General features: G+C 50.8%; 1 protein-coding gene across 1 annotated transcript in view; it reads left to right on the forward strand.

Annotated features, from left to right (window-relative positions):
* Positions 1 to 23,033, forward strand: part of NUP188 (nucleoporin 188) — a 292,457-nt gene that overhangs the window by 83,363 nt on the left and 186,061 nt on the right. Inside the window, exons 9-15 of the mRNA XM_075324769.1 lie at positions 16,176 to 16,387; positions 16,651 to 16,762; positions 16,842 to 17,042; positions 17,117 to 17,206; positions 20,961 to 21,026; positions 22,042 to 22,161; positions 22,244 to 22,370. Coding sequence (XP_075180884.1) covers positions 16,176 to 16,387; positions 16,651 to 16,762; positions 16,842 to 17,042; positions 17,117 to 17,206; positions 20,961 to 21,026; positions 22,042 to 22,161; positions 22,244 to 22,370 — 928 coding nt within the window. The remainder of the gene's footprint in view (positions 1 to 16,175; positions 16,388 to 16,650; positions 16,763 to 16,841; positions 17,043 to 17,116; positions 17,207 to 20,960; positions 21,027 to 22,041; positions 22,162 to 22,243; positions 22,371 to 23,033) is intronic.

Here is a 23,033-nt window from a genome sequence, read left to right on the forward strand (position 1 = left end):
TGCACCCCGCGCTGATAATGATGCACGGGGGGCAGTGAATACAGCCGCACATGATCACTCCAGGCTGTAGTTGCCAGGGGTGATCACGGCCGGCTGCTAATTATGCACACCCCCCCTTCCCGCCCACCTGTCAGCGCCGGTTTCGCTGAGAGATGATGGGCGGGAGGATGGACGTGCATATGTAATGAGCGGGCCCACGTGGTCACGGCAGGCTGCTGCAGGCGGCACCCTCATTCCCCGCACCCGCAACCTTATAGTCAGACCATAAGACGCACCCCCCACTTTCCCCCAACATTTGGGGGGAAAAAAGTGCGTCTTATGGTCCGAAAAATACGGTATATATATATATAATATATATATATATTAAATTTTTTTACATATTTACAATTTATTAGTTTTTTGTGTTCTAAAGTTGTATTCCAATCAATATATTTTATGTTCTATCTAAATCTCTTGATTATTATATCAAAAAAATAATTAAATGTCTGATGTTCACATTGTACAATACATTTTTCACTTAACATTTAGTATATTGCTTATATTTATTATTTAGTAAAATATTCAGCACATTCTGCATTGCACTACTGTCCCCAATTTATTATATATTTTAGGAGTCGAAGTCTGTGCATTTTATACCGACTCCGACTCCACCAAAATGAGCTCTGACTCCACAGCCCTGGTTTGCGGACGACATCATTCTAGCGATAACAAACCCCACAGAGTCATTACCAGCAGTAATGCAAATAATTGACATATCATATTACAAATTAAATACGTCTAAATGCCAAGTATTAAACCTAACTCCATCCACAGTGTACCCAAAGAACTTTGAGAATAAATATTTCCAATGGAAAATAATAGTATTGAGTATTTAGGTATCCGGCTAACACTCTCAGCAGATAACATGTTATCTATGAATTACAAGTCCCTGAAGAGGAAAATCCAAACTGACATTACGCATGAAGAAACCCGAAGTATCGTGGCTGGGCAGGATCACATCGTGGCTGGGCAGGATCACATCGTGGAAAATGTTTATCATCCCACAGATATTGTATGTGTTTCGATGTCCCCATCATATCCCCAATGAAAATACTAAAAGAGATCCAAGCAATGCTTTTAAACTATATTTCTTTGTCGCTCTATTGGGAGACCCAGACAATTGGGGTGTATAGCTTCTGCCTCCGGACGCCGCACAAAGTATTACACTCAAAAGTGTTAAGCCCCTCCCCTTCTGCCTATACACCCCCCGTGCTCCCACGGGCTCCTCAGTTTTTGCTTTGTGCGAAGGAGGTCAGACACGCACAGCACAGCTCCACAGTTTAGTCAGCAGCAGCTGCTGACTATGTCGGTTGGAAGAAAAGTGGGCCCATATAGGGCCCCCAGCATGCTCCCTTCTCACCCCACTCTTGGCGGTGTTGTTAAGGTTGAGGTATCCATTGCGGGTACAGAGGCTGGAGCCCACATGCTGCTTTCCTTCCCCATCCCCCTCAAAGGGCTCTGGGTGAAGTGGGATCCTATCGGTCTCCAGGCACTGAGACCGTGCTTCATCCACATCTCCTGTGGAGCCTGCTGGATAGGAGCCGGGTACCGTTCAGGGACATGGCCCTGCTACGTGAAGGTACTCTGTATCCCTGTGGGGACCGCGCACGGCAACACCTCAGCTTTGCTGGGTGTGCTAGTGCACCCGGAACCGCGGCACTGACCGGGTTAAACTCTGCCATTACACACTCAGCGTCGCTGAGTGTGTTTATATGTAGGGGCTACCGCGCTAACCGCCGCTGCCATGGGAAACTGCGGCGCGGCTGGGACTTGTAGTTCGCCGGGGACTTCGGCGTCGGCCGCGCTTTTACGGCGGCCACGCTTATACTCGAGTCCCCGGCTTGCTTGCGGCCTAGTTTCCCTTTCTCCCGCCCTCAGCCCTGACAGGCAGGGGAAGGGCGGGACGCTGCACGGAACGAGCAGCACTGAGGGCTGGAGTATGATTTCCATACTCCACCCCCCTCACTGTGCACAGTGGGAGCACCTCGGCCATCCCTCCTCTCGTCAGGACGCCGCAGCCATTTCCTGTCAGCTCCTACGACGCTGCAGAGAGGGACAAACCCTGGGAGACCCAGACATGGTCTCTGGTGGCCTCATAACCGCTTTAGGCGGATGGTAAGCAGCACCTGTGGTGCTAGCCCCATGGTGCTGTAGTGTATTGATACATTATTTGTTTATAGTATATATTTCTTCGGCGCTCTATTGGGAGACCCAGACGATTGGGTGTATAGCACTGCCTCCGGAGGCCACACAAAGCAATTACACTAAAAAGTGTAAGGCCCCTCCCCTTCTGGCTATACACCCCCAGTGGGATCACTGGCTCACCAGTTTTCTGCTTTGTGCGAAGGAGGTCAGACATCCACGCATAGCTCCACTGTTTGTAGTCAGCAGTAGCTGCTGGCTATATCGGATGGAAGAAAAGAGGGCCCATATGGGGCCCCCAGCATGCTCCCTTCTCACCCGCGGTGGTGCTTGTAAGGTTGAGGTACCTATTGCTGGTACAGAGGCTGGAGCCCACATGCTGTTTTCCTTCCACATCCCCTGGAGGGCTCTGTGGAAGTGGGATCTTGCCGGCCCCCAAGCCCTGGGGCCGGGCTCCATCCACAGACCCAGAGAACCTGCTGGATTTGGAGCGGGAGTGCCGTTCAGGGACAAGGCCCTGCAACTTTCAGGTACTCTGTGTCCCCGGCAGGCACGGACACTCTCAAGGCTTGCTGAGCGTTATAGTGCGCCGGGGACAGTAGCGCTGTGCGCTGGGGTTAGGTCACTGCAGCTTTGCTGAGTGACGTTACAGGTTGGGAACTACTGCGCCGACCGCTCCTGGAGCGGCGGCGCAGCTGCGACTTGTGGTGCGCCGGGGACTTTGCGCCGACCGCGCTTTTACGGCGGCGGCGCTTCTAACTTTAGCCCCCGGCTTCTGCGGCCTAGCGCCGCTTCGTTCCCGCCCCCACCCTGTCAATCAGGGTAGGGGAGAGACGCTGCTCAATAGGCAGCGCCGAGGGCTGGAGCTTTATTTACATGCTCCAGCCCTCTCACTAGGCACAGTGGGAAGCAGGCTTCCCGCTCTTCGTCTGTATACGCCCAGGGCCCGCCCCCCCTCTCCACAAGGACGCCGGCAGCCATTACACATGCGGTCTGGCTGGGGAAAGGCAGCAGGCTCTGGGAGACCCAGACTAAAGGGATTTCGGCGCCCACACACCCGCTCATAAGCGGGCGGTAAGCAGCACTTTAGTGCTGGCCCCACTAGTGCCTCAGTGTTATATTAGTGTACTTTTTTCTTGGTACCATATATATATATATATATATATATATATATATATATATATATATATATATATATATATATATAGCTGCACTGTAAGGTCGCTTCTTGGCTGGACACCCTGTACTGCTCTGAGGAAGCAGCAACATGTCATCCGCAAAACGCAAGGGTGCCAAGGCACAGGCTGTGTACACTGTTTGTACTGCATGTGGGGCTGATCTACCGGCAGGCTCCAATGACTCACATTGTGTGCAATGTTCAGTCCCAGTGGCACTTCGTCAGCCAGAGCCTAATGTGGTGGTAGCCCAGGCAGAGACGCCTGTGAACCCTGCCCCGGTGACGGGGACAGACTTTGCAGTTTTTGCTGATAAAATGTCTGTGACTATGACAAAAATCCTGGAGACCTTGCAGTCCAGGCCAGTTACTCAGACCATGGACACTGCTGTGTCTATGCTCTCCGGTCCCCCTCAGTTGGAACTAATCCGTGCTCCAAGGGGGTCTCAAGCATCACAGGCTGAAGTCTCTGACTCAGATGACAGTCCCAGGCAGCCTAAGCGAGCTCGCTGGGAAAGACCCTCCACGTCATCACACTGCTCAGGGTCTCAACGAGAAGAGTCTCTCTGTGATGAGACTGAGGACGGTGATCAGGATTCTAATCCTGAGGCCCCTCTCAATCTGGATGCCCCTGATGGTGACGCCATGGTTAATGACCTTATATCGGCAATTAATAGACTGTTGGATATTTCTCCCCCAGCCCCTTCTGCAGAGGAGGCAGCTGCACAGCAGGAGAAGTTCCATTTCCTGTATCCCAAGCGTAAATTAAGTGCTTTTTTGGACCACTCTGACTTCAGAGAATCGATCCAGAAACACGACGCTCATCCAGACAAGCGTTTCTCTAAACGTTCTAAGGATACCCGTTATCCTTTTCCCTCTGCGGTGGCCAAACGCTGGACCCAGTGTCCAAAGGTGGATCCCCCAATTTCCAAGCTTGCGGCTAGATCCATAGTCGCAGTAGAGGATGGCGCTTCACTTAAAGATGCCAACGACAGACAGATGGACCTTTGGTTGAAATCTGTCTACGAAGCTATCGGCGCGTCGTTTGCTCCAGCATTCGCGGCCGTGTGGGCACTCCAAGCTATTTCAGCTGGTTTAGCACAGGTGGATGCTATCATACATCCAGCAGTACCGCAGGTGGCGTCCCTAACTTCGCAAATGTCTGCGTTTGCGACCTATGCTATCAATGCTGTCCTAGAATCTACGAGCCGTACCGCTATGGCGTCCGCCAATTCCGTGGTTTTGCGCAGAGCCTTGTGGTTAAAGGACTGGAAAGCAGATGCTGGTTCCAAAAAATGCTTAACCAGCTTGCCATTATCTAGAGACAGACTGTTTGGTGAGCCATTGGCTGAAATCATAAAACAGTCCAAGGGTAAGGACTCTTCCTTACCACAGCCCAGAGCAAGTAAACCTCAACAGAAAAAGTGGCAGTCGAGGTTTCGGTCCTTTCGAGGCTCGGGCAAGGCCCAATTCTCCTCGTCCAAAAGGACTCAGAAAGAACAAGGGAGCTCAGATTCCTGGCGGGCTCACTCACGCCCCAGGAAAGCAAATGGAGGAACCGCTTCCAAAGCGGCTACCTCATGACTTTCGGCCTCCTCCCTCCGCATCCTCGGTCGGTGGCAGGCTCTCCCGCTTTTGCGACATTTGGCTGTCACAGGTCAAAGACCGGTGGGTAACAGACATTTTGTCTCGCGGGTACAGAATCGAGTTCAGTTCTCGACCTCCACTTCGGTTCTTCAGAACCTCCCCACACCCCAACCGAGCAGATGCCCTGCTGCAGGCGGTGGACTCTCTAAGAGCAGAAGGAGTCGTGATCCCTGTCCCCCCTCAGGAACGGGGGCGAGGATTTTACTCCAATCTCTTTGTGGTTCCAAAGAAGGACGGCTCCTTCCGTCCTGTTCTGGACCTAAAACTGCTCAACAAGCATGTGAACGCCAGGCGGTTCCGGATGGAATCCCTCCGCTCAGTCATTGCCTCAATGTCTCAAGGAGATTTCCTAGCATCAATAGACATCAAAGATGCTTATCTCCACGTGCCGATTGCTACAGAGCACCAACGCTTTCTACGCTTCGTGATAGGAGACGACCATCTTCAGTTCGTAGCTCTGCCATTTGGTCTGGCGACAGCCCCTCGGGTGTTCACCAAGATCATGGCGGCAGTGGTAGCAGTCTTGCACTCTCACGGACACTGTGTGATCCCTTACTTGGACGATCTACTGGTCAAGGCACCCTCTCAAGAGGCATGCCAACTCAGCCTGAAGGTTGCACTGGAGACTCTCCAGGCGTTCGGGTGGATCATCAACTTCCCAAAGTCAAATCTGTCACCGACCCAATCACTAACGTATCTTGGCATGGAGTTTCATACTCTCTCAGCGATAGTGAAGCTTCCGCTGGACAAGCAGCGGTCTCTACAGACTGGGGTGCAGGCTCTCCTTCAAAGTCAGTCGCACTCCTTAAGACGCCTCATGCACTTCCTCGGGAAGATGGTGGCGGCAATAGAGGCGGTTCCGTTTGCGCAGTTTCATCTGCGTCCACTTCAATGGGACATTCTCCGCCAATGGGACGGGAAGTCAACATCCCTGGACAGGAAAGTCTCCCTTTCCCAGACGGCCAAGGACTCTCTGCAGTGGTGGCTCCTTTCCACCTCATTATCACAGGGAAGATCCTTCCTACCACCGTCCTGGGCGGTGGTCACGACAGACGCGAGTCTGTCAGGGTGGGGAGCAGTGTTTCTCCACCACAGGGCTCAGGGTACGTGGACTCAGCAGGAGTCCACCCTTCAGATCAATGTTCTGGAAATCAGAGCAGTGTATCTTGCCCTACTAGCCTTCCAACAGTGGCTGGAAGGGAAGCAGATCCGAATTCAATCGGACAACTCCACAGCGGTGGCATACATCAATCACCAAGGGGGGACACGCAGTCGGCAAGCCTTCCAGGAAGTCCGGCGGATTATGATGTGGGTGGAAGCCACGGCCTCCACCATATCCGCGGTTCACATCCCCGGCGTAGAAAACTGGGAGGCAGACTTCCTCAGTCGCCAGGGCATGGACGCAGGGGAATGGTCCCTTCACCCGGACGTGTTTCAGGAAATCTGTCGCCGATGGGGAAGGCCGGACGTCGACCTAATGGCGTCCCGGCACAACAACAAGGTCCCAACCTTCATGGCACGGTCTCGCGATCAAAGAGCTCTAGCAGCAGACGCCCTAGTGCAAGATTGGTCGCAGTTCCGGCTCCCTTATGTGTTTCCACCTCTGGCACTCTTGCCCAGAGTGCTACGCAAGATCAGATCCGACTGCAGCCGCGTCATACTCGTCGCTCCAGACTGGCCGAGGAGGGCGTGGTATCCGGATCTGTGGCATCTCACGGTCGGCCATCCGTGGGCACTACCAGACCGACCAGACTTACTGTCCCAAGGGCCTTTTTTCCATCGGAATTCTGCGGCCCTGAACCTGACTGTGTGGCCATTGAGTCCTGGATTCTAGCGTCTTCAGGCTTATCCCAAGGGGTCGTTGCCACCATGAGACAGGCTAGGAAGCCCACGTCTGCTAAGATCTACCACAGAACGTGGAGGATATTCTTATCCTGGTGCTCTGCTCAGGGAGTGTCTCCCTGGCCATTTGCATTGCCTACCTTTCTTTCTTTCCTGCAATCTGGGTTAGAAAAAGGTTTGTCGCTCGGCTCCCTTAAAGGACAAGTCTCGGCGCTATCCGTCTTTTTTCAGAAGCGTCTAGCACGACTTTCTAAGGTGCGCACGTTCCTACAGGGGGTTTGCCATATCGTTCCCCCGTACAAACGGCCGTTAGATCCATGGGATCTGAACAGGGTACTAGTTGCCCTCCAGAAGCCGCCCTTCGAGCCTCTGAGGGAGGTTTCACTTTCTAGACTATCACAGAAAGTGGCTTTTCTGGTAGCGATCACATCTCTTCGGAGAGTGTCTGAGCTGGCAGCGCTGTCTTCCAAGGCTCCCTTCCTGGTCTTCCACCAGGACAAGGTAGTGCTGCGCCCCATTCAGGAGTTTCTCCCGAAGGTGGTATCCTCTTTTCATCTTAATCAGGATATCTCTTTGCCTTCGTTTTGTCCTCATGCAGTTCATCGGTATGAGAAGGACTTACATTTGTTAGATCTGGTGAGAGCACTCAGAATCTACATTTCCCGCACGGCGCCCATGCGCCGTTCGGATGCACTCTTTGTCCTTGTCGCTGGTAAGCGCAAAGGCTCGCAGGCTTCTAAGGCTACCCTGGCTCGATGGATCAAAGAACCAATTCTTGAAGCCTACCGTTCTGCTGGGCTTCCGGTTCCATCAGGGCTGAAGGCCCATTCTACCAGAGCCGTGGGTGCGTCCTGGGCATTACGACACCAGGCTACGGCTCAACAGGTGTGCCAGGCAGCTACCTGGTCGAGTCTGCACACTTTCACCAAACATTATCAGGTGCATACCTATGCTTCGGCGGACGCCAGCCTAGGTAGAAGAGTCCTGCAGGCGGCAGTTGCCTCCCCGTAGGGGAGGGCTGTCTTGCAGCTCTAACATGAGGTATTTCTTTACCCACCCAGGGACAGCTTTTGGACGTCCCAATCGTCTGGGTCTCCCAATAGAGCGCCGAAGAAGAAGGGAATTTTGTTACTTACCGTAAATTCCTTTTCTTCTAGCTCTTATTGGGAGACCCAGCACCCGCCCTGTTGTCCTTCGGGATTTTTGGTTTGTTTGCGGGTACACATGTTGTTCATGTTGAACGGTTTTCAGTTCTCCGAGGTTACTTCGGAGTGAATTTGTTTAAACCAGTTATTGGCTTTCCTCCTTCTTGCTTTTGCACTAAAACTGGTGAGCCAGTGATCCCACTGGGGGTGTATAGCCAGAAGGGGAGGGGCCTTACACTTTTTAGTGTAATTGCTTTGTGTGGCCTCCGGAGGCAGTGCTATACACCCAATCGTCTGGGTCTCCCAATAAGAGCTAGAAGAAAAGGAATTTACGGTAAGTAACAAAATTCCCTTCTTTACACTGTATGAGCACAGTTCATTCTGGCTATATACCCTATTGTGTTACTCAGGGCGCCCACAAAAGGCAGGGGTGCCAAAACACAGGCTTATTATGCTGCCTGCGTCGCTTGTACGACCCAGCTGCCGGCAGGTTCCATTGACCCTCATTGTGTGCATTGTTGGGCCCCTGTGACAATTCTTCAGCCAGGGCCCCTGCTAAGAGGGGCCCAGGGGGAGCCACCTGTTGACACTGTCCTAGTGACGGGGACGGAGTTTGCAAAACTCTCTGAGACTATGGCTAAGATACTAGAAGCCTTGCAGTCCAAGCCGGTATCTCAGCAAAGGGACTCTGTTGAATCATTGTTCCCTGGCCTCCCTCAGTTGGACCAAGTCCTCCCGGGGTATCTCATACATCCCAGGCTGAGGGTTCTGACTTAGACCCCAGCCCCAGACCGACTAAGTGGGCTCGCTTAGAATTTCCCTCGACATCATATTGTTCAGGGTCTCAGCGGGGGGAATCTCTGGTTGATGATGCGGAGACAGCTGATCAGGATTCTGATCATGAGGGCGCTCTCAATCTTAATACTCCAGACGGGGACGCCATAGTGAATGTTCTTATTGCGTCCATCGATCAAATGCTGGATATTTCTCCCTCAGCTCCTCCGGCGGAGGAGTCAGCTTCTCATACACCGAGTATGTTTCTAGACCACTCTGATTTCAGAGAGGCAGTCCAGAATCATCATGCTTGTCCAGATAAGCGTTTTTTCTAAGCGCCTTAAGGATACACGTTATCCTTTTTCCCCTGACGTGGTTAAAGGTTGGACTCAGTGTCCCATAGTGGATCCTCCAATCTCCAGACTGGCGGCTAGATCCATACTTGCAGTGGAAGAGGGGGCCTCGCTCAAAGATGCCACTGACAGGCAGATGGAGCTCTGGTTGAAATCCATCTATGAAGCTATCGGAGCTTCTTTTGCCCCAGCATTCGCAGCCGTATGGGCGCTACAAGCTATCTCAGCAGGTCAAGCGCAAATTGAAGCAGCCACATGCACGGCCGCGCCACAAGTGGCATCCATTACCACACAGACGTCGGCAATTGCGTCTTACGCTATTATTGCTGTCCTGGACTCTGCGAGCCGTACGGCCGATTCAGGGCCTTGTGGCTACGGGAATGGAAGGCAGATTCTGTTTCCAAAAAAGCGCTTAACCAGTTTGCCAATTTCTGGCGACAGGCTGTTTGGCGAGCGTCTGGATGAAATCATCAACCAATCCAAGGGAAAGGATACATCCTTACCCCAGCCCAAACAGAACATACCCCAACAGAGGAGAGGGCAGTCGAGGTTTCGGTCCTTTCAGGGCGCGGGCAGATCCCAATTCTCCTCGTCCAAAAGGTCTCAGAAAGGACAAAGGAACTCTGATGCATGGAGGTCTAAGTCACGTCCTTAAAAGGCCACCGGAGGCGCCGCTAACAAAGCGGCTTCCTCATGACTTTCGACCTCCTCTAGTAGCATCCTCGGTCGGTGGCAGGCTCTCCCGCTTTTGCGACACCTGGCTGCCACAAATAAAAGACCGCTGGGTGAGAGACATTCTGTCTCACGGTTACAAGATAGAGTTCACCTCTCGTCCCCCGACTCGATTCTTCAGGTCATCCCCGCCTCCCTAGCGAGCCGAGGCTCTTCTGCAGGCGCTGCGCACTCTGAAGGCAGAAGGAGTGGTGATCCCGGTTCCTCTTCAGTAACTGAGCCACGGTTTTTACTCCAACTTGTTTGTGGTCCCAAAGGAGGACGGGTCTTTCCGCCCGGTCCTGGACCTGAAACTGCTCAACAAACATGTAAAAACCAGACGGTTCAGGATGGAATCCCTCCGCTCCGTCATCGCCTCAATGTCCCAAGGAGATTTCCTTGCATCGATCGATATCAAGGATGCTTATCTCCACGTACCGATTGCTCCAGAGCACCAGCGCTTCTTGCGCTTCGCCATAGGAAACGAACACTTGCAATTCGTGGCACTACCGTTCAGCCTGGCAACAGCCCCACGGGTTTTTACCAAGGTTATGGCTACTGTAGTAGCGCTCCTACACTCGCAGGGTCACTCGGTGATCCAGTACTTGGATGCTGATCAAGGCACCCTCTCAAGAGGCATGCCAACGCAGTTTCGACGCTTCCCTGAAGACTCTCCAGGGTTTCGGGTGGATCATCAATTTTCCAAAGTCAAATCTGACACCGGCCCACTCGCTGACATATCTTGGTATGGAGTTTCATACCCTCTCAGCGATAGTGAAGCTTCCGCTGTTCAAGCAGTAGTCACTTCAGAAAGGGGTACAATCTCTCCTTCAAGGCCAGTCACACCCCTTGAGGCGCCTCATGCACTTCCTGGGGAAGATGGTGGCAGCAATGGAGGCAGTTCCCTTCGCGCAGTTTCACCTGCGTCCCCTTCGATGGGACATCCTACGCAAATGGGACAGGAAGACGACGTCCCTCGACAGGACAGTCTCCCTCTCTCAGGCGACCAGAGCTTCCCTTCGGTGGTGGCTTCTTCCCACTTCATTATCGAAGGGGAAATCCTTCCTTCCCCCATCCTGGGAAGTAGTCACGACGGACGCGAGTCTGTCAGGGTGGGGAGCGGTTTTTCTCCACCACAGGGCTCAGGGTACGTGGACCCAGCAAGAGTCCTCGCTTCAGATCAATGTTCTGGAAATAAGGGCAGTGTATCTTGCCCAGAAAGCGTTCCAGCAGTGGCTGGAGGGCAAGCAGATCCGAATTCAGTCGGACAATTCCACAGCGGTGGCATACATCAACCACCAAGGCGGCACACGCAGCCGGCAAGCCTTCCAGGAAGTCCGGCGGATTTTGATGTGGGTGGAAGCCACGGCATCCGCCATATCCGCAGTTCACATCCCAGGCGTGGAAAACTGGAAAGCAGATTATCTCAGTTGCCAGGGCATGGACGCAGGGGAATGGTCCCTTCACCCGGACGTGTTTCAGGAGATCTGTTGCTGCTGGGGGGTGCCGGACGTCGACCTCATGGCGTCCCGGCACAACAACAAGATACCAATGTTCATGGCACGGTCTCAAGATCCCAGAGCTCTGGCGGCAGACGCCTTAGTTCAGGATTGGTCGCAGTTTCAGCTCCCTTATGTGTTTCCTCCGCTGGCACTGTTGCCCAGAGTGTTACGCAAGATCAGGATCGACTGCCGCCGCGCCATCCTCGTCGCTCCAGACTGGCCAAGGAAGTCGTGGTACCCGGATCTGTGGCATCTCACGGTCGGCCAACCGTGGACACTACCAGACCGAACAGACTTGCTATCTCGAGGGCCATTTTTCCATCTGAATTCTGCGGCCCTCAACCTGACTGTGTGGCCATTGAGTCCTGGACTCTAGCGTCTTCAGGGTTATCTCAAGACGTCATTGCCACTATGAGACAGGCTAGGAAACCAACGTCCGCCAAGATCTTTCACAGGACGTGAAAAAATTTTTTCTTTCATGGTGCTCTGTTCAGGGTTTTTCTCCCTGGCCATTTGCATTACCTACTTTTCTGTCCTTCCTTCAATCTGGACTGGAAAAGGGTTTGTCGCTCGGCTCCCTTAAGGGACAAGTCTCAGCGCCCTCTGTGTTTTTCCAGAAGCGCCTAGCCAGACTTCCACAGGTACGCACGTTCCTGCAGGGGGTTTGTCACATCGTTCCACCTTACAAGCGGCCGTTAGAACCCTGGGATCTAAACAGGGTTCTGATGGTTCTTCAGAAACCACCATTCGAGCCAATGAGAGATATTTCTCTCTCACGACTTTCGCAGAAAGTGGTTTTTCTTGTAGCAGTCACTTCTCTTCGGAGAGTGTCTGAGCTAGCAGCGTTGTCACGCAAAGCCCCTTTCCTGGTGTTTCACCAGGACAAGGTGGTTCTACGTCCGGTTCCGGATTTTCTCCCTAAGGTGGTATCCCCCTTTCATCTCAATCAGGATATCTCCTTACCCTCTTTTTGTCCTCATCCGGTTCACCAATGTGAAAAGGATTTGCACTTGTTAGATTTGGTGAGAGCACTCAGACTCTTACATTTCTCGTACGGCGCCCCTGCGCCGCTCGGATGCACTCTTTGTCCTTGTCGCTGGCCAGCGTAAAGGGTCACAGGCTTCCAAATCAACCCTGGCTCGGTGGATCAAGGAGCCAATTATCGAAGCTTACCGTTCAGCTGGGCTTCCGGTTCCCTCAGGGCTGAAGGCCCATTCTACCAGAGCCGTGGGCGCGTCCTGGGCTTTGAGGCACCAGGCTACGGCTCAGCAGGTGTGTCAGGCGGCTACCTGGTCGAGCCTGCACACTTTCACGAAGCACTATCAGGTGCATACCTATGCTTCGGCGGATGCCAGCCTAGGTAGACGAGTCCTTCAGGCGGCGGTTGCCCACCTGTAGGAAAGGGCCGTTTTACGGCTCTCTTACGAGGTATTAATTTACCCACCCAGGGACTGCTTTTGGACGTCCCAATTGTCTGGGTCTCCCAATAGAGCGACAAAGAAGAAGGGAATTTTGTTTACTTACCGTAAATTCCTTTTCTTCTAGCTCTAATTGGGAGACCCAGCACCCGCCCTGTTTTTTTGTGTACACATGTTGTTCATGTTGAATGGTTTCAGTTCTCCGATATTCCTTCGGATTGAAGTTACTTTAAACCAGTTTATAATTCTTTTTCCTCCTTCTTGCTTTTGCACCAAAACTGAGGAGCCCGTGGGAGCACGGGGGGTGTATAGGCAGAAGGGGAGGGGCTTAACACTTTTGAGTGTAATACTTTGTGCGGCCTCCGGAGGCAGAAGCTATACACCCCAATTGTCTGGGTCTCCCAATTAGAGCTAGAAGAAAAGGAATTTACGGTAAGTAAACAAAATTCCCTTCTTGGCAGGAGAAACAAGCCAGAGTCCAGGCGGACACACTCCTCACCCCTATGAGTAAGGGAGGTCTGGGTTGCCCCTCAGTGGTCCGCTACTATAGAGCCGCACTATTCGAACAATTACGATTCATGTGGAACAATGATGATGACCGGCATTGGATAATAATTGAAAAGCATCTGATGGGAACCACTAATGCCTCAGCTTACTTCCACGCACAACAAACCTTAGTCACCAATAGGAACCCAAATATATCCCCAACAATAGACGCGACTCTGGAACTATGGAGGGTGCTGACTAATAAACTAGGCCTTCTACAAACCGCACTTCTCAAGGCCCCCATAGAAACATTGGAGCATTGTATCCCTGACCTCAAACTTAAAAATTGGAAAATATCCAAAATCCCATCAATTGGGAACTTGTATGATGGGGAGGAATTAATTACTTTCTCATTATTCTGAGATAAGTACAATGTCCCCCAAAGGGACTTCTACAAATATCTACAAATTCAACATTTCCTAGCTGAGAGGAAGGAGCAGATGTCTAAACTATACTCCATGGTACTGAACCCTACATCACAGACCAGAGCGCTGTCCACAAGCTATGATTGTATGCTAGAAAATACCCTGCCCTCACTCACCACATACCTGCAAAAATGGGAAAAAGACCTAAACTGTACATTCACACCGGACCAATGGCGAGCATCCTTCTCAATTTTAGGAAAACAAGGTAATTCTTATATAGGTGGTATCTCACCCCCTATAGAATATCTAAAATGTTCTGTAATTCCCCGGACACGTGCTGGAGATGTGGAGACCCCGGTGCAGACATGTTCCATAACTCCCCGGACACGTGCTGGAGATGTGGAGACCCCAGTGCAGACATGTTCCATGACTCCCCGGACACATGCTGGAGCTGTGGAGACCCCGGTGCAGACATGTTCCATAACTCCCCGGACACATGCTGGAGATGTGGAGACCCCAGTGCAGACATGTTCCATGACTCCCCGGACACATGCTGGAGATGTGGAGACCCCAGTGCAGACATGTTCCATAACTCCCCAGACACATGCTGGAGATGTGGAGACCCCAGTGCAGACATGTTCCATGACTCCCCGGACACATGCTGGAGATGTGGAGACCCCAGTGCAGACATGTTCCATGACTCCCCGGACACGTGCTGGAGATGTGGAGACCCCAGTGCAGACATGTTCCATGACTCCCCAGACACGTGCTGGAGATGTGGAGACCCCAGTGCAGACATGTTCCATGACTCCCAGGACACATGCTGGAGATGTGGAGACCCCAGTGCAGACATGTTCCATGACTCCCCAGACACATGCTGGAGATGTGGAGACCCCGGTACAGACATGTTCCATGACTCCCCAGACACATGCTGGAGATGTGGAGACCCCGGTGCAGACATGTTCCATGACCCCCCGGACACATGCTGGAGATGTGGAGACCCCGGTACAGACATGTTCCATGACTCCCCGGACACGTGCTGGAGATGTGGAGACCCCAGTGCAGACATGTTCCATGACTCCCCGGACACGTGCTGGAGATGTGGAGACCCCAGTGCAGACATGTTCCATGACACCCCGGATACATGCTGGAGATGTGGAGACCCCGGTACAGACATGTTCCATAACTCCCCGGACACATGCTGGAGATGTGGAGACCCCAGTGCAGACATGTTCCATGACTCCCCAGACACATGCTGGAGATGTGGAGACCCCAGTGCAGACATGTTCCATGACACCCCGGATACATGCTGCAGATGTGGAGACCCCGGTACAGACATGTTCCATAACTCCCCGGACACGTGCTGGAGATGTGGAGACCCCAGTGCAGACATGTTCCATAACTCCCCGGACACATGCTGGAGATGTGGAGACCCCAGTGCAGACATGTTCCATAACTCCCCGGACACATGCTGGAGATGTGGAGACCCCAGTGCAGACATGTTCCATGACTCCCCGGACACATGCTGGAGATGTGGAGACCCCGGTGCAGACATGTTCCATGACTCCCCGGACACGTGCTGGAGATGTGGAGACCCCAGTGCAGACATGTTCCTTGACTCCCCGGACACGTGCTGGAGATGTGGAGACCCCAGTGCAGACATGTTCCATGACTCCCCGGACACATGCTGGAGATGTGGAGACCCCAGTGCAGACATGTTCCATAACTCCCCGGATACATGCTGGAGATGTGGAGACCCCAGTGCAGACATATTACCCATATGGTGGAATTGTAGTAACATCAGACGTCTCTGGGAAGCAATAAATCATTTAGTATCTCAGATTTGTAATGCAGCAATAATGCTGACCACAGCAGGCGCTGCACGCCATTGATCCGGACTCATTCCCCTATGAGATCCGTGCAGTTATTGTACATTCTATTGTAGCAACAAGAATCAAAAGTGCAAGTTTTTGGAAAACCCTAAATGCCCTACAATGTCCGAAATCATCTCCCTGATTAATGAGAACTGTTTATCAGAAAAAATGCTCCATCTGATGATAACCTATCGCAATTTCATAAAAAATGGAACAGTTGGTTCTTTCCGTTTAAATACTGTTATTAAATAACTGTTGATTCATATATAAAGAATGTGATTGTAAAATTAATGTAACGTCCCCATTTCCCCTCCCCCGACCCAACCCCCTTATTATTGTGTTGACTGTTGAGAACTTATTGTCATTATGATGGAATACTTGACACATTTTATTAATCAAAATTTATGGTTTAAAAAAGACAAACATCAAGATTTTTGGAGTTGGACTTGTAACTTTGAGAGTGTTGATATTTTCAACAATTTTGGATCTCCAGTCCTCAGTTCTCTTCTTTGTATTCTCCATGCTCCGTGTGACAGACACAATGCCAAGACTGTAGCTGTAGTTGGTAACCTTTCACCTGTGATCTTTTCATCGCTTGTTTATATCTACCTTTTACCTTTTCTCCGCTTTGTTCTCTTCGTAGACCGAACGTCAGGTGTCCCGGTGGTTTGCGCAGTGTCTACGAGAGCAGGCGATGCTTCTGGAGATCATCTTCCTCTATTACGCCTACTTTGCCATCTCCCCCTCCAACCTCCTGGCTCTCGCCAAGCTATTCAAAGAACAAGGGTTTGGACGGAGACAACAAAATCGTCACTTGGTTGAGCAAAGCATGGACCCCCTGATCGACAGAATCGGGTGAGTGTTCGTCATCTCACGTCTGACGTTCCTACGATCATTTATATTGGCTTTGCATAGACTGAGTAGTATCACGTGTGTCTAGTAGATGCTTGTTTGACTCCTGCGTGGAGAACAAGGTCCCTGATCTACCTGATAAGTTGGTGGTCCCTTTCTGCACCCAGGCAGTGAGCGGAACTCCGGCCCCCACACAGGTGCTGGTCTCGGAGTTTAGACCATGGAAGTTTTCAGTATCTAAGGATTCCTCATTTTTGGTATTATAGATATTTTGAAGTCCTCATCCTGTTGGAAGGAATAGACATGGACTCTCTGCAGGACTACATTTTCAAGGATGAGCTCGAGCACCCTTTCACCAACGAGCAGCAGTTCTGTAAGGTGAGGTTTGCCGTGATTGGTCCTGAATTGGACTTGTTATCCGCCGTGTGACCACATCCTATCAACGCTAACTCCACAGGACATGGACAACATCTTGCTGACGTTTGGGGATATCCCTCACCACGCTCCCGTCCTCCTGGCCTGGGCTCTGCTGCGGCACACGCTGAGTCCAGACGAAGCGGCCACCACCATCCGGAAGATGGGCAGCATTGCCGTCCAGCTCCACGTCTTCAAGTATTTGACAAGCATGCTGCGAGCCCTCGGTAGTGGCGAGAATAATGTAAGGTCAATGCAAGGTGGGAGCAGGATTCCTCCGTACTACGTGAATTTAATACATTTATTTTTATATCGCAGTGCACCACCAGCACAGCCTGTCTGTGCGTCTACAGTCTGCTGTGTTTCGCCCTGACATCCATGGAGGAGCATACGCTGGGCAAACAGCAGGTAAAGGATGTAGTACAGGGATCATTACACCTACTTTGTTGGCTTTAATGATAAGTATAATGCCTGTGCTTCAGATTATACAGTGTGTCCACCCATATCCTGTCCACCACCGTTAACTTCAGAACGGCGGCAGCTATAGGCATAGTAGTGGTGTCTAGGTATAGTAAAGTAGCCATGCGCTACGCAGTGAAACCACCTATAGCGCCACCTGGTGGAAAACAACAGAGTTAGCATTTTTATCTCGAAAACGGAACGAGATAGAGGGAAAAAAAAGTGAATTACAAAGTTGTAGGGCATCATCAATTCAATACGAATCGACACCTTGCATACAGAAATGCTATGATATGAAACACATGACCACCCCCCCCCCAAAAAACATTGAATGCTGGTCACGCATATGGCGCTCATGTAAAGTGGCCCCCGTCAGCTGCGATGCACATCTGGCCTCTGCACAGCATACTGTATCTGGCTGCGATGCACATCTGGCCTCTGCACAGCATACTGTATCTTGCTGCAATGCACATCTGGCCTTTGCACAGCATACTGTATCTTGCTGCAATGCACATCTGGCCTCTGCACAGCATACTGTATCTTGCTGTAATGCACATCTGGCCTCTGCACAGCATACTGTATCTTGCTGCAATGCACATCTGGCCTCTGCACAGCATACTGTATCCTGCTGCAATGCACATCTGGCCTCTGCACAGCATACTGTATCTTGCTGCAATGCACATCTGGCCTCTGCACAGCATACTGTATCTTGCTGCAATGCACATCTGGCCTCTGCACAGCATACTGTATCTTGCTGCAATGCACATCTGGCCTCTGCACAGCATACTGTGTCTGGCTGCAATGCACATCTAGCCTCTGCACAGCATACTGTATCTTGCTGCAATGCACATCTGGCCTCTGCACAGCATACTGTATCTTGCTGCAATGCACATCTGGCCTCTGCACAGCATACTGTATCTGCTGCAATGCACATCTGCACTCTGCACAGCATACTGTATCTGGCTGCAATGCACCACATCTGGGCTCTGCACAGCATACTGTATCTTGCTGCAATGCACATCTGGCCTCTGCACAGCATACTGTATCTGGCTGCAATGCACATCTGGCCTCTGCACAGCATACTGTATCTGCTGCAATGCACATCTGCACTCTGCACAGCATACTGTATCTGGCTGCAATGCACATCTGGGCTCTGCACAGCATACTGTATCTTGCTGCAATGCACATCTGGCCTCTGCACAGCATACTGTATCTGGCTGCAATGCACATCTGGCCTCTGCACAGCATACTGTATCTGGCTGCAATGCAAATCTGGCCTCTGCACAGCATACTGTGTCTGGCTGCAATGCACATCTGGCCTCTGCACAGCATACTGTGTCTGGCTGCAATGCACATCTGGCCTCTGCACAGCATACTGTATCTTGCTGCAATGCACATCTGGCCTCTACACAGCATACTGTATCTTGCTGCAATGCACATCTAGCCTCTGCACAGCATACTGTATCTTGCTGCAATGTACATCTGACCTCTGCACAGCATACTGTATCTTGCTGCAATGCACATCTGGCCTCTGCACAGCATACTGTATCTGGCTGCAATGCACATCTGCACTCTGCACAGTATACTGTATCTTGCTGCAATGCACATCTGGCCTCTGCACAGCATACTGTATCTTGCTGCAATGTACATCTGACCTCTGCACAGCATACTGTATCTTGCTGCAATGCACATCTTGCCTCTGCACAGCATACTGTATCTTGCTGCAATGCACATCTGGCCTCTGCACAGCATACTGTATCTTGCTGGAATGCACATCTGGCCTCTGCACAGCATACTGTATCTTGCTGCAATGCACATCTGGCCTCTGCACAGCATACTGTATCTGGCTGCAATGCACATCTTGGCTCTGCACAGCATACTGTATCTTGCTGCAATGCACATCTAGCCTCTGCACAGCATACTGTATCTTGCTGCAATGCACATCTGGCCTCTGCACAGCATACTGTATCTTGCTGGAATGCACATCTGGCCTCTGCACAGCATACTGTATCTTGCTGCAATGCACATCTGGCCTCTGCACAGCATACTGTATCTGGCTGCAATGCACATCTTGGCTCTGCACAGCATACTGTATCTTGCTGCAGTGCACATCTGGGCTCTGCACAGCATACTGTATCTGGCTGCAGTGCACATCTGGCCTCTGCACAGCATACTGTATCTGGCTGCAATGCACATCTGGACTCTGCACAGTATACTGTATCTGGCTGCAATGCACATCTGGGCTCTGCACAGCATACTGTATCTGGCTGCAATGCACATCTGGACTCTGCACAGTATACTGTATCTTGCTGCAATGCACATCTGGCCTCTGCACAGCATACTGTATCTTGCTGCAGTGCACATCTGGCCTCTGCACAGCATACTGTATCTGGCTGCAATGCACATCTGGGCTCTGCACAGCATACTGTATCTTGCTGCAATGCACATCTGGCCTCTGCACAGCATACTGTATCTTGCTGCAATGCACATCTGGGCTCTGCACAGCATACTGTATCTGCTGCAATGCACATCTGCACTCTGCACAGCATACTGTATCTGGCTGCAATGCACCACATCTGGGCTCTGCACAGCATACTGTATCTTGCTGCAATGCACATCTGGCCTCTGCACAGCATACTGTATCTGGCTGCAATGCACATCTGGCCTCTGCACAGCATACTGTATCTGCTGCAATGCACATCTGCACTCTGCACAGCATACTGTATCTGGCTGCAATGCACATCTGGGCTCTGCACAGCATACTGTATCTTGCTGCAATGCACATCTTGGCTCTGCACAGCATACTGTATCTTGCTGCAATGCACATCTTGGCTCTGCACAGCATACTGTATCTTGCTGCAATGCACATCTTGGCTCTGCACAGCATACTGTATCTTGCTGCAATGCACATCTTGGCTCTGCACAGCATACTGTATCTTGCTGCAATGCACATCTTGGCTCTGCACAGCATACTGTATCTTGCTGCACGCTGTGCAATATGGCAGGTGACACGTTTGCACAAGCATCTGTGACACGTGGTCGTAGGTCCTGCAATGTTGTTGGAGGGGTCGCATACACCTGCTGTTTGATGTGACCTCACAGAAAGAAGTTCAATGGGGTCAGGTCAGGTGAGCGGAGGCCACTCCATGCAGCCACCATACCCAATGACTTGTAGGAAGGTCTTCATGAGGTGTCGCTTCACATCCGCAGCCTTGTGAGTTTTACACATTCTAATCATAGCATTTCTGTGCAAGGTGTCGATTCGTATTGAATTGATGATGCCCAAAACTTTGTAATTCCCTTTTTTTCTCTATCTCGTTCCGTTTTTGAGATAAAAATGCTAACTCCTTTGTTTTCCAGCAGGTGGCGCTATAGGTGGTTTCATTGCGTGGCGCATGGCTACTTTACTATACCTAGACACCACTTCTATGCCTATAGCTGCCGCCGTTCTCAAGTTAATGGCGGTGTATACAGGATATGGGTGGACACAGTATATATAGGGCCTATGTAGAGAAGTGTACTATAGGGCACTTTTGTCTTTTTAGTAAAGGAGTCTATAGGCGATTACAGTTTCATACAATGTCGGTCTGTTTTTGGCAGAAGTGTCAGGATATATGTATACAGCTTAAATACGAAGGATTACACTCCACTATAGATGAATAATTATCGTATTTGTATATTCCATTAAATTTGGCATCTCCAGGATATCATTGATACGGCTTGTCAAGTGCTGACCGCCCCGAATCTCTCCGATCTCTTCTGGAATACGGTGAGTGCGGAGAAACTGGGCACCAACAGATTGGACATGTCCCAAAGATACCATATTCTGCGCATTATAAGACGCCAGCTTCCTCCCAAAGATTTGGGAGGAAACTGAGGGGTGCGTGCTATAATCCGAATGTAGCTTATCGGGGTCACAGGAGGAAGGGGCTGTGCTGCACTGTCTGTGGGCGGTGAGACAGAGGCCGCTATTCTGAATGTCGGCAGTGTGGGCTTCAAATAATGGCGCCTGGAGTCGGCGCGTACGCAGATGGAGCGCTCAGGTCAAGATTCCATTTGCGCACGCCCAGCAATCTCCCTGCAACAGACTTATTAAGGAAAATGAGGAGCAAAGAGGAGTAGATCCATCGCGGCACTCCAGGATATCCAAATAAAAATTTGCTTTTTATTTAGAAAAAGTGAAAATACCATTCTGTATAGATCCAGACAGAAAGAAGCGTAATGCTATATGCCCGGTATGACACTACGCGTTTCGATGCATTACACGTCTTCATCATCATGTGTGTCCTGTTTGACATGACCATGATGAAGATGTGAAACGCGTAGTCTAATACCGGGCATATAGCATTACGCTTCTTTTTGTCTGGATCTATACAGAATGGTATTTTCACTTTTTCTAAATAAAAAGCAAATTTTTATTTGGATATCCTGGAGTGCCGCGATGGATCTACTCCTCTTTGCTCCTCATTTCCTTGGGTGTACCTCAACCTTACTCCTTGCGCTGGAGTCTTCAGAACCATTCACCATTCTAACTGGACTATTTGGGGTAAGCTGGCTATTTTTTTGTATTTTTGACCATATTAAGGAAAATGGCACCCTGATGTGGCGCAGATGAGATCTCTGCTTGTCATTGAGCCAAGAGCTCCATCTGTGCCCGCCGACTCTGGCCGATCAGACAATGGTGACGTAGCCTAAGGATAGGCCATGAATGAAAAAGTAGTGGACGACCCCTTTTAAAGTGATTCTGGACATGCTACTAATATAAGTATCTTGTATTCCTTCAGGACACCACCATCGGCCTCGGGATCCTACTAGACAGCGTCTGTACAATGTTCCCTTATCAGTTGGCTCCTCTGCTCCAGCTTTTTACTGCGCTTGTTTCAAACAAGACCACGGCGCGGAAGGTAACGGGGAGCTACGTTTCCTACAAATCGTAACTCTTAAAATTGTGTATTTGGGTCGAGTTGTGTCTTGTGCTTCCCCCAGGCCTATAGCTTCCTGGATAGGATGGCGTTTTACACCGAGCATTATAAGCACAAGCCCCAAGATGTCAGGTCACACGATGATGAGACGCTTTGGAGGAGACAGAGCACTAAACTGCTGTACGCATTAGGTAATCGCCTAACTTATACGTACGATATGTTTGTGTAACCGTGAAGATATATATTTTTTGTTGCGATCTTTGCTCCCGGACATCCAACGATTTCTATAAATGACCCTTAAAGAGGATGTTTCACCCAGAGAAGATTAGAATCAGCTTTCTCTCTGTGATCTGGTATGGAAGATGTGTCTAAGCAGGTCACACAGATCTCACTGCCGGCACCTAGTGTGAGTAGAGTTAGAAGTAGAGCAGGGCTGTGTCATTACATACAACGTCCTCCTGTTTTCCCCCGATGCCTGGTGGTGTTTGTACTGACGCTCAGCTCTGCTTTCCTCCTGCACTTGTCTAACCAGTAGTGATGAGCGAGTACTAAAAAGCTCGGGTGCTCGAGGCTCGGGCCGAGCATCCCAAGATACTCGTGTACTCGGCCCGAGCACCGAGCCCAATGTTATCCTATGGGAGACCCAAGTATTTTTATGAAATGACCCCCGGCAGCATGTAGAAACCCTAAAAATGTCACAAAAGTCTCAGAAGAGTGCTCAAATGACATGGCAACAGCATGGGGAAGACCCCTTGAAGCATTTATCACTCAAAAGTCACAGCTGTGAACAATATTGTCCGCGTTTTACGCCATTTTTACGGACTCTCCAGAAAACCTTCCAAAGTGACACCAAA

This window comes from Anomaloglossus baeobatrachus, chromosome 9, assembly GCF_048569485.1.
Source record: "Anomaloglossus baeobatrachus isolate aAnoBae1 chromosome 9, aAnoBae1.hap1, whole genome shotgun sequence".
In the NCBI taxonomy this organism is placed as follows: Eukaryota; Metazoa; Chordata; class Amphibia; order Anura; family Aromobatidae; genus Anomaloglossus; species Anomaloglossus baeobatrachus.